Source organism: Lissotriton helveticus, chromosome 3_1 (genome assembly GCF_964261635.1).
Source record: "Lissotriton helveticus chromosome 3_1, aLisHel1.1, whole genome shotgun sequence".
In the NCBI taxonomy this organism is placed as follows: Eukaryota; Metazoa; Chordata; class Amphibia; order Caudata; family Salamandridae; genus Lissotriton; species Lissotriton helveticus.
In genome coordinates, this window is record NC_136061.1 from 2123037868 (window position 1) to 2123054087 (window position 16220).

General features: G+C 47.3%; 1 protein-coding gene across 1 annotated transcript in view; it reads right to left on the bottom strand.

Moving 5' to 3' along the window:
* Positions 1-13425: 13425 nt before the first annotated feature.
* The window catches only part of TMC3 (transmembrane channel like 3), a 650080-nt gene continuing 647285 nt past the window's right edge, over positions 13426-16220 (bottom strand). Inside the window, exon 22 of the mRNA XM_078684118.1 lies at positions 13426-14618. Within this exon, the coding sequence (XP_078540244.1) occupies positions 13772-14618 (847 nt within the window). The 3' untranslated portion in view covers positions 13426-13771. The remainder of the gene's footprint in view (positions 14619-16220) is intronic.

A 16220-nucleotide genomic window follows, 5' to 3' on the forward strand; every position in this document is an offset into this window, starting at 1 on the left:
AAACAAGCTTCCGGGGACCGGTTTCTGGCATTACAGCCGTCTTCGGCCCGGCTTGCTTGAATCCTGATGGTGCAGTGAGCAAGGGACTCACATCTGAGCATACCCTTCCACACTTGTGGTGGCCAAAACGATTCAAAAAGGGGGTGGTGATGGACAGAGTATCTGAATTAAGCAGAACACTCCTACCCAGTCAAAAGATCAGGGCTTGATCCATCACCGTTTTTTAGCTCACTGCACCATCCCAGTTCAGAACCTGGCTACATGCAAATTAGTCTGACCCTGGCCCAGTGCATCATGGGAACAGGGCAGACCAAACTACCAAGCCAATTCTTTACTGGAAAGGAAACAAGCTTCCGGGGACCGGTTTCTGGCATTACAGCCGTCTTCGGCCCGGCTTGCTTGAATCCTGATGGTGCAGTGAGCAAGGGACTCACATCTGAGCATACCCTTCCACACTTGTGGTGGCCAAAACGATTCAAAAAGGGGGTGGTGATGGACAGAGTATCTGAATTAAGCAGAACACTCCTACCCAGTCAAAAGATCAGGGCTTGATCCATCACCGTTTTTTAGCTCACTGCACCATCCCAGTTCAGAACCTGGCTACATGCAAATTAGTCTGACCCTGGCCCAGTGCATCATGGGAACAGGGCAGACCAAACTACCAAGCCAATTCTTTACTGGAAAGGAAACAAGCTTCCGGGGACCGGTTTCTGGCATTACAGCCGTCTTCGGCCCGGCTTGCTTGAATCCTGATGGTGCAGTGAGCAAGGGACTCACATCTGAGCATACCCTTCCACACTTGTGGTGGCCAAAACGATTCAAAAAGGGGGTGGTGATGGACAGAGTATCTGAATTAAGCAGAACACTCCTACCCAGTCAAAAGATCAGGGCTTGATCCATCACCGTTTTTTAGCTCACTGCACCATCCGAAGTGAGCTAAAAAACGGTGTTGGATCTAGCCCTGATCTCTTGACAGGGTGAGAGTATTCTGCTTAATTCAGAGACTCTGTCCCTCACCACCCCTTGTTGTAAATATTTTTGTCCACCCTAAGCGTGGAAGGGTATACTCAGACATGAGTCCCTTGCTCATTGCACCATCAGGAGTCAAGCAAGCCGGGCCGAAGACGGCTGTAATGCCAGAAACCGGTCCCCGGAAGCTTGTTTCCTTCCCAGTGTAAGAATTGGCTTTTGTAGTTTGGTTTGCCCTGTTCCCATCATGCACTGGGACAGGAACAGACTAATTTGCATACAGCCAGGTTCTGAAACTGGGATGGTGCAGTGAGCTAAAAAACGGTGTTGGATCTAGCCCTGATCTCTTGACAGGGTGAGAGTATTCTGCTTAATTCAGAGACTCTGTCCCTCACCACCCCTTGTTGTAAATATTTTTGTCCACCCTAAGCGTGGAAGGGTATACTCAGACATGAGTCCCTTGCTCATTGCACCATCAGGATTCAAGCAAGCCGGGCCGAAGACGGCTGTAATGCCAGAAACCGGTCCCCGGAAGCTTGTTTCCTTCCCAGTGTAAGAATTGGCTTTTGTAGTTTGGTTTGCCCTGTTCCCATCATGCACTGGGACAGGAACAGACTAATTTGCATACAGCCAGGTTCTGAAACTGGGATGGTGCAGTGAGCTAAAAAACGGTGTTGGATCTAGCCCTGATCTCTTGACAGGGTGAGAGTATTCTGCTTAATTCAGAGACTCTGTCCCTCACCACCCCTTGTTGTAAATATTTTTGTCCACCCTAAGCGTGGAAGGGTATACTCAGACATGAGTCCCTTGCTCATTGCACCATCAGGATTCAAGCAAGCCGGGCCGAAGACGGCTGTAATGCCAGAAACCGGTCCCCGGAAGCTTGTTTCCTTCCCAGTGTAAGAATTGGCTTTTGTAGTTTGGTTTGCCCTGTTCCCATCATGCACTGGGACAGGAACAGACTAATTTGCATACAGCCAGGTTCTGAAACTGGGATGGTGCAGTGAGCTAAAAAACGGTGTTGGATCTAGCCCTGATCTCTTGACAGGGTGAGAGTATTCTGCTTAATTCAGAGACTCTGTCCCTCACCACCCCTTGTTGTAAATATTTTTGTCCACCCTAAGCGTGGAAGGGTATACTCAGACATGAGTCCCTTGCTCATTGCACCATCAGGATTCAAGCAAGCCGGGCCGAAGACGGCTGTAATGCCAGAAACCGGTCCCCGGAAGCTTGTTTCCTTCCCAGTGTAAGAATTGGCTTTTGTGGTTTGGTTTGCCCTGTTCCCATCATGCACTGGGACAGGAACAGACTAATTTGCATACAGCCAGGTTCTGAAACTGGGATGGTGCAGTGAGCTAAAAAACGTGTTGGATCTAGCCCTGATCTCTTGACAGGGTGAGAGTATTCTGCTTAATTCAGAGACTCTGTCCCTCACCACCCCTTGTTGTAAATATGCTTTTTAAAAGTTGGCATTTTCCTGCCTCAGCCACACAGTATCTGTAGCCTGTCTCTGGGTCACATGACAGAGTGTAGCTGGTAGTTGAGCTTTGACTGTTCCTCCCAGACAACCACAAACAATAGGGAGCTTAAATGTACCTTGATGGGCCATCAGTGGCACGATGGGAGGGCGGATCTGGGCACAGCCCGAATTATGCATGAATAGGCCGTGTCCTGCTTCCACCCAAAGGACTGCACCCTCTCATAGTTAGGCTTGAGCCAGAGCAGGGGAGGCAGGATTCCTGTGCATCTCAAATGGAAACTTCAATAAGCTTCTCCCACTTCGAAGGAGGAGTCTGGCATAAATATTGAAACTCAGACACCAACTATTCTGTACACTTCTGGACCTGTGGAAACTACCAGAAAGAAGGACTGCTGTGCTGCTGAAATTGACTGCCACTTGGCTAGACTGCTACCCTGCTGGACCATATCCTTGCAGGACTGCTGACATGTTGTATTGCTGCCTTGCAGCACTCTAGCCTGATTCAGAGGAAACCCAGGACTCCCAGAGTGATCCAAGGTCTAGTCTGTCTGCCTTCTGTTCAGGGCCACATGGACATAACAGGTTCCACCCCACTTGAACCAGCTCCCCAAACCAGCTAGAGTAAGCCCCTAACAATCGAAGTGGTGCGCCAAAGGTCTTGGACCGATGGAGTGGCCTCAGCAAAGCTGAATTGAAGTTTTGGGGCTCTTCGCAACATTGAACGGGCCCATTGGCACCAAAAGGTTGTCATTTGCATAGCCTGCTAACGTGAAGTTTCATCAACCAGTCCTTTTGCTGTACAGCATTGACCGCTCACGAGGAATGCCATTGAGAAGCTCAAGCCCGACTGACCGCGATGACAACAGGATTTTTGCGTTACAGCATTGACTCTCTGGGACGCCAGACCTGCTCGTTGTGCTACATTAACGCCCATCTGCAATGGTACCCTGCTCCTCGCGGCCACCTCTATTGCAAACAGGACTCTTTGCACTTGACTGAGAAGGGAACTTTTCAGCTGGAGTAACCTGGTCCATGTATATGACCCACGCTCCATCACAATTGGCCTGAACTTGTGACTTTCTTACAGTTTCCACTACCAGATAAGCATGAGTGTCCCTTTGGGTTTTTGGGAGCTAATTTCACTTAAATCATTAAAATTGCACCCCTCCGGTTCTACTGATTAGGATTTTTTTTTGTCTTTTGTTTCCTTATTTATCTTTTACATTTTGCTCTATTTTCTTAAATTGTTGTGGGACTTTTCTTTGCTTATTGAGGTTTTTGCAACAGATATATAACAAGAAATGGCAAAACATGTAATGCATACATTTGCAAAGGCCAAACCTAAAATTGAGAATTGTCCCTGGTGTACCACGCACCTACTGCCGGGGCAATAGGTGGTGGGGGAAAAGGAGGAATGGGAGGATGGACAGGAGGTGTGCCTCCAGCGTCCAACAGACTTGTGGACCCTGTGGAAGGGAGGAGGCTCAATGGGAGTGATAGGGCCACCAAAGACATGCAGCTGTCCTCAGGAGGACAGGATGCAAGATTGATTGATTGATTGATGTTACTGCCTCCTCTACCTTAGCCCATCAGGTAAACAGTGCCAACCACTGAGCAGGGTTTGCGGTAATGGGTGACTACCAGCAAGATGTGATCATCTTCTTAACCAGTATGAGGGCCAAGTCAAGTTAACAGGCAGTGGCCCTGTGGTTAGGGGGGCTAGAGATTATGCCCAAGGTAGCTACCTTCCAGGTAAAAATATTCAGAATGCCCATGAGGTGCTCTAGTTGCCTGAAAACAGTGGGCCAGTATTTGTGCAAATGTGTACCGTCCCGTAGAGTAGAAAACACGTGCGATTTGTTTCAGAAATTGATATGCCCAATGAAGGACGTAAAACTTGATAAGTTTGAGGTGGGCATTGTGAGGCACCCTCTGCTGGCATGCTCTGCCGAATTCCTCCTCCCAAACCCCCTGTAAGGGCTGGAGTAATATCTGTGTGTGTGCTAGCGTGGCCTTAGTAAGCCAAGCGAATAACCTACAATTAACCTACGACTAACACGTTTGTGTGGAGTGTTAGCAGGACCCCAAACCCCCCAGATGTCCTCTAGCTCACCCGCAGGGTAGCATAAATTAGTAATTGGCACTCCGGGAGCACATACTGCTCAAGCAGTGCCTCGAACAGCAGTGCCCATCCACGTTAAGATCACCAATGCTAAAAATACCAGCATCCTTCCACTGCTAGAGGCAGCCACTGGTGAAGTGGCCCACCGGAGCAGGAAATCCAAGATGTGGAATCGCTGGAGTATACGGGGAAAGTGTTTAGTGAGGCAAACTTCGTGCTGCAGGCATGTTAGAGTCACCTGTCGGAGAAGAGGCAAGAACCGGGGGCTCCAACTCAGAAGTGGAGGGGGTGAAACTGGAATGCCACCGAAAGGGGGCTATCGATTGTCTTAGAGTCCTCTAAGTACCAGCCCACTAACCTACAGGAGAGCCACTGTAACCGGGCCACCAGGTAATAATGTTCAAAGTTGGGCGGCCAAGGCCTCCCTACTCTGGGAGGGAGCTGGAGTTTTGCAGGGGCCATTTGTATGCGCGACCCTTGCTAGAAGAGGTCCCTCAGAAGGGCATGAAGATCCTGAAATAAAGAACGTGGGAAGGAAAGTGGGAGGTTCACAGAGTAATGGAGGGGGCGAGGGAGGATGATCATCTTAGAAATCGCCACTGACTGCTGGAATGGGATCAGAGAGCGAATGGAGAGGACAGCAGCCACCATGTTATCCTCAAGAAGGTCCAGGCTTGTGTCGTATACCTGAATCCCCTAGTATTGGACAGAAGAAGGTTCTCACTGGATCCTGCCACACCCAAGCCCCCTGCACCAAAAGAAATAAACAAGATATATCCCAGCTGACTATCAGTCCTGAAACGTGATTAAAGTCTGCCAACAACACAGCAACCACAGAGATATCAGAGTCGACTTCCCGCAAATAGAGCAGGACATCATTGACATACAAGGAACACACATGAGTACTGTTGGATAAGGGAATACCCCATCCCTCTCCTGCTGCCTGCGCCCGAGAGGCCGAAGGCTCCATAGTGAACAACAAGGGCGAGAGAGGGTAGCCCTGCTGGGTGCCACATCCAACCATAAAAGTCCCGGATATGGCCTCCTTGAGTCAGGTCCTAGCTGTGGGGAAGGTATATAAAAAGTTGGTGAGTTTGATGATTAAAGGATCAAGATTAAACTTCTTCAGGACTGCAAAAAGATAGTCCCAGCTGAGGGAGTGAAAGGCCGGTTACCCTGTACCGCCTCCATGATCCTGAAGAGCCAACAGACACACATTCAGATGTTTTCCCCGGTATGAATTTATTTTGGTCTCTAGGTATCAGACACGAGAAGACCGAATGAACCCTAGGAGGCAGTATCAGGCTTAATATCTTATAGTCTACGTTTAGGATCACAATAGGACAACACCTCCAACAGATCTTTGGCCGGATTTAAGCAACGATGCTATGGCTGTATCGTGGCCGCAAGGGTCCCAGCAGTGAGAGCCTCCTCAGAGCTGCAGCAGCAGGGGGGCCAGGGCTCCCAGGAAGGATTTATACAATTCTAACGGAAGACTGTCAGTCACAAGTGATTTACCCAATGCCAGAGCAGCAATGCCCACTCGAACCTCTTGGACTGCGAGTGGAGCATCCGAGTCTACCTGTTCGACCTGTGTAACCTTGAGGAGCTACACGGGGTTCAAGAACTCTCTCGGAAAAGAGGTGGAGTAGAAATCAGTATAATAGGCCGTAAAGGCCTCGCGTACCTCCTGAAGGAAACCTCCGTCAAGAGTATTGAGCTCCAGCACTGATGTCTGTTTCGTGTCTCTGCTAGCTAGTCACACTAATAGTTCATCCGACATATCACCTTTGGAATGCGCCCTGGTGGAGTAGGTTGCAAAATCTAAACATCCCAAGTATTCTAACAGCCGAGCCTCCATCTCCTGAAGGGAGACCAGAGAGGGCACGATAAGAGGCTCCTCAGTCACCTGCCACTCAGTGTCAATGTAATCATGTTAACACACCTCCAGTTCTCGGAGGGTGGTGGGCGTGACCCCAACCACCACCTGTATACTCTCGCCACATGACACCACCTTGAAGGCCTCCCACTCCATGGCCAAGGAAGAGGCCATACCCTCATTGTGGTCAAATAATTTGTGGATCTTGGTGGCAAGCATGTCTCAAAATGGAGGGTCCTCAAGAGCAAAAAGAGAGAGCTGCCAAGTGGGTATTGGAGAGGAAATTCTATTCCGCTGGAGTCCCACCAGTGGGCTATGATTAGACAATTCCCTGCCTAGTTATTCTGATGCAGTGATAAAGGGGCAAAAGGACCCAGAACAGACTACACAGTCCCTCCGTGCATAGACCCTATACATTGGGGAGTAGAAGGAGTAGAGCCTGAATCCCAGATTGTGGTGACAGCAGACGTCTGATAGCTCCCATTGCCGCAGGAAGGCAGGCCTGCAAGCTTGCTGCATTAGTAATCGTGGGATTAGAGGGTAACGGTTGATGGGAACAGCCTTGCTCCGGGTCCAAGACTGCATTGAACTTCCCTCCGATTAGCCATGGCTGGTGGGCCTACCTAGCGAGAGTGAGCGAGAGATGTTGCAGAAACCTGGGTTGGTCAGTATTGGGGGCATATATGCAGCCTTTTAGAATGTGGTTATCATTCAGACGTGCCTCCATGTGGACAAATCTGTCCTCTGAAGCGATCTCCTGGTCAAGAATCTCAAGAGATGTCCTCACGCACACCAAGATGAGAGGACCCCTCACATATCCTGAGAAATAAGTGTTGAAAACTTGTCCCCTCTACCTCGTCTGTAGTTTGGCCTCATCCACCCTAGTAATGTGATACTCCTGCAGCAATGCAATGAGTGTTCCCTTCTGTTCAAGGAAAGCGTGCATGCAATAGCCGTTGGCTGGGGTATTCATGCCATGGATGTACCAGGATAGGACATTATATTTCTGAGGTGTCATGGCCCCCTTAGGAAGTCCGCCCCCTTCCCATCCCAAGGGAGTGCCAACAAAATAAGAGAGGCACATGAACAGAAAAGGGTATGAGGAGATTCCGCTGGGAAAGGGATTGTGAGAGGGTGTACTTGAATAATCCTCCAACCTGCAGTAACTGAAGAGTGCAAAACATAACAGGAATTCTGGAGGCAGCAAGGCTATGGCTTGCTGCCCAAATGAAAGTACCAGACCATCCTAAGAGAAAAGCAGGTCGAGGGCGCAAATGCACAGGGCTGCCGGCAGTACAAGTCCAGGTGGGAGTGAACAAGGTAACGAGGGGTGGCCCTAGCCCTCTGCAGCTTTGTGCCCGGACCCTAGTTCAGGATGAGTTGACGAGGCGAGTCCTGCAAGAGAAAGTATAACGTTTAGGGGTGAAGTCCATCTGGTTAGATATCATCAGCTGTTTGAGGGTCACCTGAGGGGGTGAACCACTATCAGCTGGAGGATCCTGGCAGGCCAATGCCGGCTGCGCCCTGGGTGACAACGGTAACCAGGTTGCCTCCCAGAACCATCTCTTGGGTCCGCCGGTACATCTGAGTTTGGTGCCAGGGCTTAAATTCATTGCCAAGCCTCCGACGCATCCTGGAAGAAAAAGGATATATTGTCACGTATAATCTTAAGCCTGGAAGCGAAAAGCAATGCATATTTGAAGCCCAAATCTCGGAGCTTGCACTTGATCCCAGGAAGGAGCCCCACTGGTGCAGATCTTCCACAGGAATCAGTTACTTAAACCACTGCTTCAGGTAAGCTGCCATATTGGGCCCCTCCCTTTTCGTAGGGAGGCTGATTATCCAGACATTGCAGCACCGAGCCTGACCCTCCACATCTCCTGCCCTCATCTCGAAGACCAGTACATGTTCCTTGAGGTCCCATACCTGACTCTGAAGATCCAGTGCCTGAGGCTGAAGGTCCGACAAGAAGCGCTCGTAAGGGAGTTTAACCAACTTTCTGTGATCCTGCCGGAGGAGGCTGATATCTTCGGTGACCGTGTCCACTATTGTTTCTAAACTGGATTGCAATGTCTCAATCACAGCCAGGATGACACCCAGCTTATCCAGACATAAGGATGCACTAGGCATGACCCATGACCTGCACCTAGCTTGGGGATCAGGTTGGAGACCTCATCGATGGCAGCAATGTATTTACTGATTTTGTGCACCCCATTGCGTAGGTCCTGGCTTCCCCGATGTACCCAAGCCTTGTGCATGAACCCTCTCCCTCCTTGGGGTGCACAATACGAGACCCACGGGAAGGCGGCAAAGGTATCACACTGAGAGGTCCACATACCACCCCACCCAAGTGCTCCAGTGGGGCAAGGCAGCACGAGCAGCCCCTGTGGGCCCTAGAGATGTTTGAGGGAAAAGAGTGGAGCATTGTGCCAGATGGCGATTTGGGCAAAGGTTCGTCCGTTCCAGGGGACAAGGAGGCCGGGGATCCAATCTGACCCCAAGAAGATAAATGTGAGGGCCCCCAATCTCACACAGCCCCTGGGGGGCTGCTTCATCAGTCCTGTGCGGGGGCATGCAGGCACAGGGCACCACAGCCACCAGCACGCAGCCCCACGACAGGCCCCAAATGTTCTGCTGGCAGCCCCAGCCTTGGTGGAGCAATCAGGGCAAAGTTCAGGGGCACTAGTCCAGGCACCCCACAACACTGCTACTACCAGGGCACTAGGCCCGCTCCTGTCCGTATGCTGCACAATCCAACCCCCATTACATCAGTGAGCAGTGCTCTCCAGCAAAGCTTACAACGAAGTGGGGACACCTCACCTCCTGTCACACACTCGCTTCCCAGGCGCCCGAGAGCCGCTGACATCAGGCTCGGCAAATACAATCCTTTTCCCTGGTGAGACCAACATGCACCCCCCTAGGCCTTGGGGGAGCTCACGAGGTACACAGGGGGATACTTAGAGCAGGAGGCCCACCACCAAAATGCACCCCACCATCACCGCAGACCAGTGCTTAATTTGTAAAATATGAAGTGCAGGTGCTGAAATGTTTGTCAGAGGCCACACCTACTTTTCTCTGGCTCCACCCACTATCTCCACTGCTCCGTCCACTTACTATATTAGCTCCACCCACATCTTCAACTGGCACTGTTAAAAGTCAGATGTAATATATCCGAATTTCAGCAAGGGAGCCTTTTGATAGTAGGTTCCCCTGCCCTGTGAACATTTTGAAAACGATTAATTCAAAAGTGCATTTTGGCACCCCCCAATGACCACCCCTCACACACATTCCCTCAGTACCACCCTTTAACACTGCCCTTGGCTTCAAGTCTCCATAACCACTGTCTTCAATTAATTTAGTTTTATAGCGCCTCTTATACCAATGTAAGGTGTCAGAGCACTTTGCATCATTCACACATTGCATAGATACAATCCTACGTGTGTAAATCAGTATATATGGAATGTTACATCAGACAGGACTACAAGGTATAGGAGTCACATGTCATCCATGATTGTCATTGTAGGCAATATATTTTAAGAGTTCGAAGTCTGAAAAAGCACAAATTCAGAATTTAAAACATAACAGCATTGGTCGGGGTTCTCTTCAATAGGAATTGATTTATTTTCTACCCAAATTAACCCTTTTTGCAAGATTAGGATAATGAAAGATTGGGCCAAAAAACATATAGCTCTAATATATAAATTGCCGTTTGCATGCAGCTCTTTGATGACAGACTTGTTAATAGCTTGCTGTTCTCTGATAAGATTTTAACTTACAAACTGCAAATAACAAAAAGGATCTCTCTGACAGAAGCAGTGACACACACTGACCTATTTTACATTATATGCACTTTTTGTTCTGCATGGTAAACGTTCTTTGCAGCAGGTAAGTATATAATAACCCTGTTCTACCTTTCAAGCAGTCACAACTTCCCCAGACAAAACTCCTGTCTCTCTCCAGGAAGACGATTTATCACTAGAGTTATCTTATCTTGACATTTTAATTTATGCTTGAATATTACTGGAGCCCAGGAACTCGGCAGCAGCTGCTTTTAAAATAAGAATATACTGCCAAACTGACTCAGATTCACTGCGGTGCTAGAGCAGACAGAACCTGCAGCCTTACTTAGGCTGCTGCGCAGCTTTAATTTTTTTAACAGAAGAAGCCTGGTCAGTACTGGGCCCTGCTGCCAGGCCCTGTGTGCCACTTCACCCCTGAAGGCCTGAACATGAATGGTCAATGGCCACAATTCCGAATGCAACCCCCGCAGATCAATGGTAATCCATGAGGATTATCCTCAATTCAGTACACAGAACTCTCCAGGTATAAGGGTAATGTTGGGGATTCCCATTGGTCTCCTGCTTATGTTCCCTCGATCTGCTGAATCCTCAAGATATCCCTCAACAATACCATTGATACACGATAGCAAAGGGGATTTCTGAGATGCCCCAAACACCTGATGCCACACTATGGTAGGACCCCTCACCCAAGCTCTTTCATACACTCTCACACGGCTGCTTTCTGAAACTGGACTTTATGTCCACTACCATCCCACCACGACCGGCATCCACCCAAATCAGCCAGCATGTTGATGACATGGAAGGAGGCAAAGCAAGCCAACAGTTCCATTTTTCAAGACCAGCAAGATAGCATAACCAGTTAATGCACCAAATATGTAAGTCTATGGGTAACACACAACGTACAGTGTGTATCTCAATAAAATAGCCCAATGTGTACCAGTGAGTTCAAACATTTCCTTCCTGACAGATCTCTCCCAGTGTTTGAGACTCATGCGGTCAACAAAACATTGGCAGATGGCTTAGATATTGATAGTTCCTTACATAGTAACAAAGTATTACACCTTTCCAAAAAAAGCCTCTTCCTATCATGTCACATAACATGACGTGAACATTAAGCAGAAGAGTCGACCTTACACTATTATCATTAAAGGAGTCTTCTTGGATGATTACAATGTTTTAAAACAAGGGTCGTTGGCTATAAAGTTCAAATGTACTGTTTTCAATTCAATCACAGATGTGGTCGAAGTATACCAAAAACATTCCAAAATTATGAATGTCTACAAAATTATTTTCCTAGTTAAAATGTAATATTATCCACATGTTACCTCGAAGTATATTGATAAATTCTAAATGTTGCACTGCTTATACAGTTGTTTGAGAGTTACAGGAACATAACTGGGACTTGCATATGGAAATGCACAGCAAAAATCAAAATCTCTGCACATACGAAAGCACATGTTCAGTAGGGAAGAATTCTTCTTTGTAACGTAAACATTTGTTGTTTTCAGTTGAGAGATTTTTTTTTCAGTATAGCAAGCTATTGTTTGACCTAGGATTCAAACATAATTGGTAAATAACATTCAAAGTGGATACGAATCCAGGAAACCGACACTGAATCCATCATCCAGGCAGCTTGGACCGGCCCGTAGCCTCAACTGCGTAACATGAGTCAGACCTCATCAAACTTACAGGCCCGCAGTCACTACTGCATCAATAAGTATAAAACAAAAACATAATCATGGCGCCTGCCAGGCCCTGCCCCATCTGCGCAGCGCCAGCTTTATTTTTAAGTTAAATCATTATGATTAGGCCGCCCACCGCAGCAGGACTACTAACCCAAGGCCATGCTTCACCTGGTGGTGCTTCACTCTATGTACCCTCCACTGAGTCCACTGCACTGACTGACCTTAATGCTGCAAACGCAGTCCGTCCAGGTGGTGAGCAGGAGGCAGTGAGGGTATGCTGGGGTGGGGTGTGGCAAAGCAGCGAATGCGCGCGCAGCAATGTGAAAAAATCTGCGCACGCTGCTTGCCGCCCACAGCCCCAACGCCCGCAGATTTCCTGAGCCTGGCCCTAGCTGAAGAACCGAAACTGATTCGGGGACGAGTCAGTCACTGCCCCAGTCACGTCGTCAAGGTCATCATTCAGTGAGTGAAGTTCTTGCCATGACGGTAAAGTGACAGCAGCACTTACTTACGGACGTTTACAGTAGCACACCACACGCTCTCTGTGCCAGTGGCAGTGCTAATTATCAATTACTGATGACATGCGGTGCATGCGTCACTTCACTGTACTGTAGACCCGGCCCCGATCATTAAGTGCCGGTGCTAAGCACCGGCAAGCCCCGGCACAAATTAAGCACTGCCGCAGACTCCCCTCCTTGAGTGCTGGTGGTGAGGGCCACCAGTAAAATGAATGATGGCAGCAGAAAAAGCGGCTGGGCCTGGGACCTCCTCTCTCAAGTGGGCGCCACGTTGCCCATCAGATCCATGCCCCCCTGGGTGTGGGGTTTTTCTTGTGTTGTGTTTTCACTTCATTACTGTTTGAAGCGATGCATACAAACTTTACTCATTACCTCTAAGTTAAGTCTGACTGCTCTGTGCTAAGCTACCAGAGGGTTGAGCATTTGTTTAATGAGATACAGAAGAATACGATTTGCGATGTGCATCATTGACAGTTCATTTCAATGTGGCTCATCGTAATTGTAGAAGCATCAAAATGGCATAATCGAGTTAAATGCAAAGTTGAGGAGGACATTTGTCTGCATGTGATTCATTGTGCATTTGAATTTGATAGGTATGGTGTTGTTTCACATCACAATCTTCTGTATACAGCAACTGCCCTTCATAGACAAAGCTCTACTTAAAAAATAAAAATAAAAAACGAAGTCAAGCAGTGTGATGGTTCTGCTTCACAGGCATTTCTAGTGCAAATGTTTCCTGCTAATCTTTATACCATCTCTTTTCTGAAAATATTTGGACTTTTTTTTTCTTGTCTGCTAAGCTAGTGCATTTGCGGGTTAGGGCGTAGCAGATAAATTATAAACTTTGTTTAGTCGCAAAAGAATTGACGGTATGCCCCTTCAGCAGTATGTAAGCATTGATAGAAATCAAACAGCGTTATCATTTTTTATTTTAACTCTTATTCATACACAATTCACAATATTATAGATGGTTTTAAGGTAGTTTGCATGTGATTTATTCATGTAGCACACAGTGGCTTAATGTGTTGGCCTATTTTTGTTGTAACAAAATAAAGTTGTGTATGTTCAATGAAGAACATGTAATCCACTGATATCTTGTTTAAAATCTCATACTAATAAGGGTAGCAGTGAAGGAATGATATAAACGTTTGTTCCTACTTTTCTATAAAGCAAAGTACTTTTGCTCAACCTCTCCTAGCTAGTAAACTATTGCACAAGCTTGTCATGGTCTTTATTGTCTTCAGTGATATTCCTTACTGTTGGTCAGATAGCAGCAAATTATGTTGTAAATATATCTGTCTTATGATGGGTTAGTATCCTAGACATTTGAGCAAACAAGTTCATTGGGATCATTGGTGTGTAGATCTATATTGGCCTTTGCTTTCTTTTTGTTCAATTTTGCATTTGATTTGAGGTATCTATCTTTCTTGTGTATGACCTGGATGTACTGATCAGTGCTGCTGTTTTGCTGATCACTGCTTGAAGCAATGGAAGAGTCAGAATCAGTCAAAGTAGGGTCCTGCTTTTGTTTGCATTTAGCCTTCATATGGCGTTGCACATAGCGTTCATCAACTCCAACGTTCTTCATGCTGGGCTTTCTGCGAACATGGGGTCTGTCTAGTTCAAAGCCAACGCTTTCATCCCAAGATTTGTACTGCAGTTTAGATAGGTCTTTATCAGTTAAGATCTGACTGTCTGCTCGATCTCCAATATAGAACTGAGGAGGTGGGCGAAGGTCTGACAAAGAGCGTGGTCGGTGGGATCTATTTATAAGATCTCTCCTCAGTTCCTCCTCCTCTTCTTCACTGAAGTGAGGTGAATAGTCTTTGTGGGGTGTCCGAACAACATATCTTCTGACATTTCGTGGGTATAACTCCACAATATCTCCTGACTCCTCCATTTTGAAGTGCCTAGGTAACCGTGAAGTGGATCTCAGCAGTTTCTTGCGCTTTTCATGCTCATTAACAATAAAATATCTTGTGTGAGGCCTGCGGCCTACAAACCCTTGTGCACCTGTTCCAGGTCCATCTGGATTAACTTGCCGAATGCCTTTTCTAAAGAGAGGTTCTGAATGAACATCCTCTACTCGCTTCTTCACAGATGCTTGTGTAAAAGCCTTGTTTCGACAAATGTCACTGGCACTTCCCATGGCAATACCTGGATGCCTGCACGTAAAGACAAAAACATAAAACTGTTAGCAATTTGAATCTGAATTTTAGTCTAAACTTGATATTATGGTAAAGTATGTCTACACTTATATGATATTTAAATTAGGTATGGAAAAAATAGACAATGTTTTCTATGATGGAACCCATTTTTGTCACTGTGAGGATTATTTTGAATATGGCGAATGAGGCACATTAACCCAATATTGGCTTATGTACACCCCTTTCAGAGTTTATAGAAGGTTATACATTCTGAATAGGGATTGGACTTTAGTCATTGGAATAACTGAGAAACAGTAAGGCCCTGATTATGAGTCCGGAGGTCTGAGGACCGCCAGACTCGCAGTGAGCGGCAGGGGTGGTCCAGCTACCGCCGCACCAGTAATCCGACCCCCCTTTTAGAACTTTGGCAGTCTGACCACCATTGCACCACTGCAACCACCAGGGAACTGTATTCCCGGGTGGTCGCACGGTAGCCTGAGGTCTGCAATATGCTTGTTGGTGCCCTGAGGTACCGCCAAGAATATTACTGATTTCCTCACCACCAGAGGTCTTATGGAGGTAACTGCTGGTGGTGAGGAAAGAAGGGGGGCCTACAGGGATCCCTGTTGCCCCTGTGCATGGGGTTACACGCAGGGGGGGCACATGTGGTGCCCCCCTGTAGACATGATGCATTCCTTCCCGTGCAGGATCGTTTACTGGCGTTCCAGCGGCAGTGCTGTTTAAGACTCACAATGAGACTTTAAACAGTACCGCAGCTGGACTGCCATGCAGCCTGCCCGCCAAACCACAAAATTACTTGTAACATTGCGGGCGGGTGGGGTGAGTTTTGGCAGTCCCGGAGCAGATTGGTGGCATGCAGAACTGCCGAAATTTGTAATCAGGCCCTAGGTATTAACAGAGCGTTACATTCAAAAGTGGTTAGATCTTGAAACTATTAGGTTTACCACCAGAAGTACTCACAGAGACTCTATACACGTCTGGTGCTGAATTGTTTTAATGGCAATGAAAACTCTTGAGTGAAATAAGCCATGCTGTTTATCTCAAGTCTACAGCTGGATGCAGAGAATCATGTCAGGAGGCTCCAAGTGCTAATAGCCAGTTTTATGCGTCAGGCCAGCAGTCCAATTTTTATATCCAATTCTTATATTTGTATCAATTGCTGTAACAGCTATAATTCTGGAATTAGGGTCTTATTTCTATTGATGGACATATTTTATCTGCAAGTGGATGAAGAAGTACTGAGAAAATGGCATGGAGTCCCTCAGGCATGCAGACAGTGCTTCCTCCTCTTCATCAGTGCCATGTCTCTTCATTTCCTGAGATGCCCCAGGTGTAAATAAATAGGGAACCTTCACAGAAGCTTCATCCGCCCTTCTGTCTAGATTACCTCGTTAAGGGATACGGCTAGGTAGGGCAAATTATTCGCTGTCATGTGAAACAGTAGAAATTCCTAGGTTTCAAAATTATAGTAGAGTGGTAATCAACTAGTTCTTTGCTCGATTTCAGCCTTATCGAAATCACTTTCACCTGCTTATCTTAGGTATTCAACAGTCAAATAGCTGACATTAAAGCCAGGTTTTTTGATTGTAGATCCTTGAT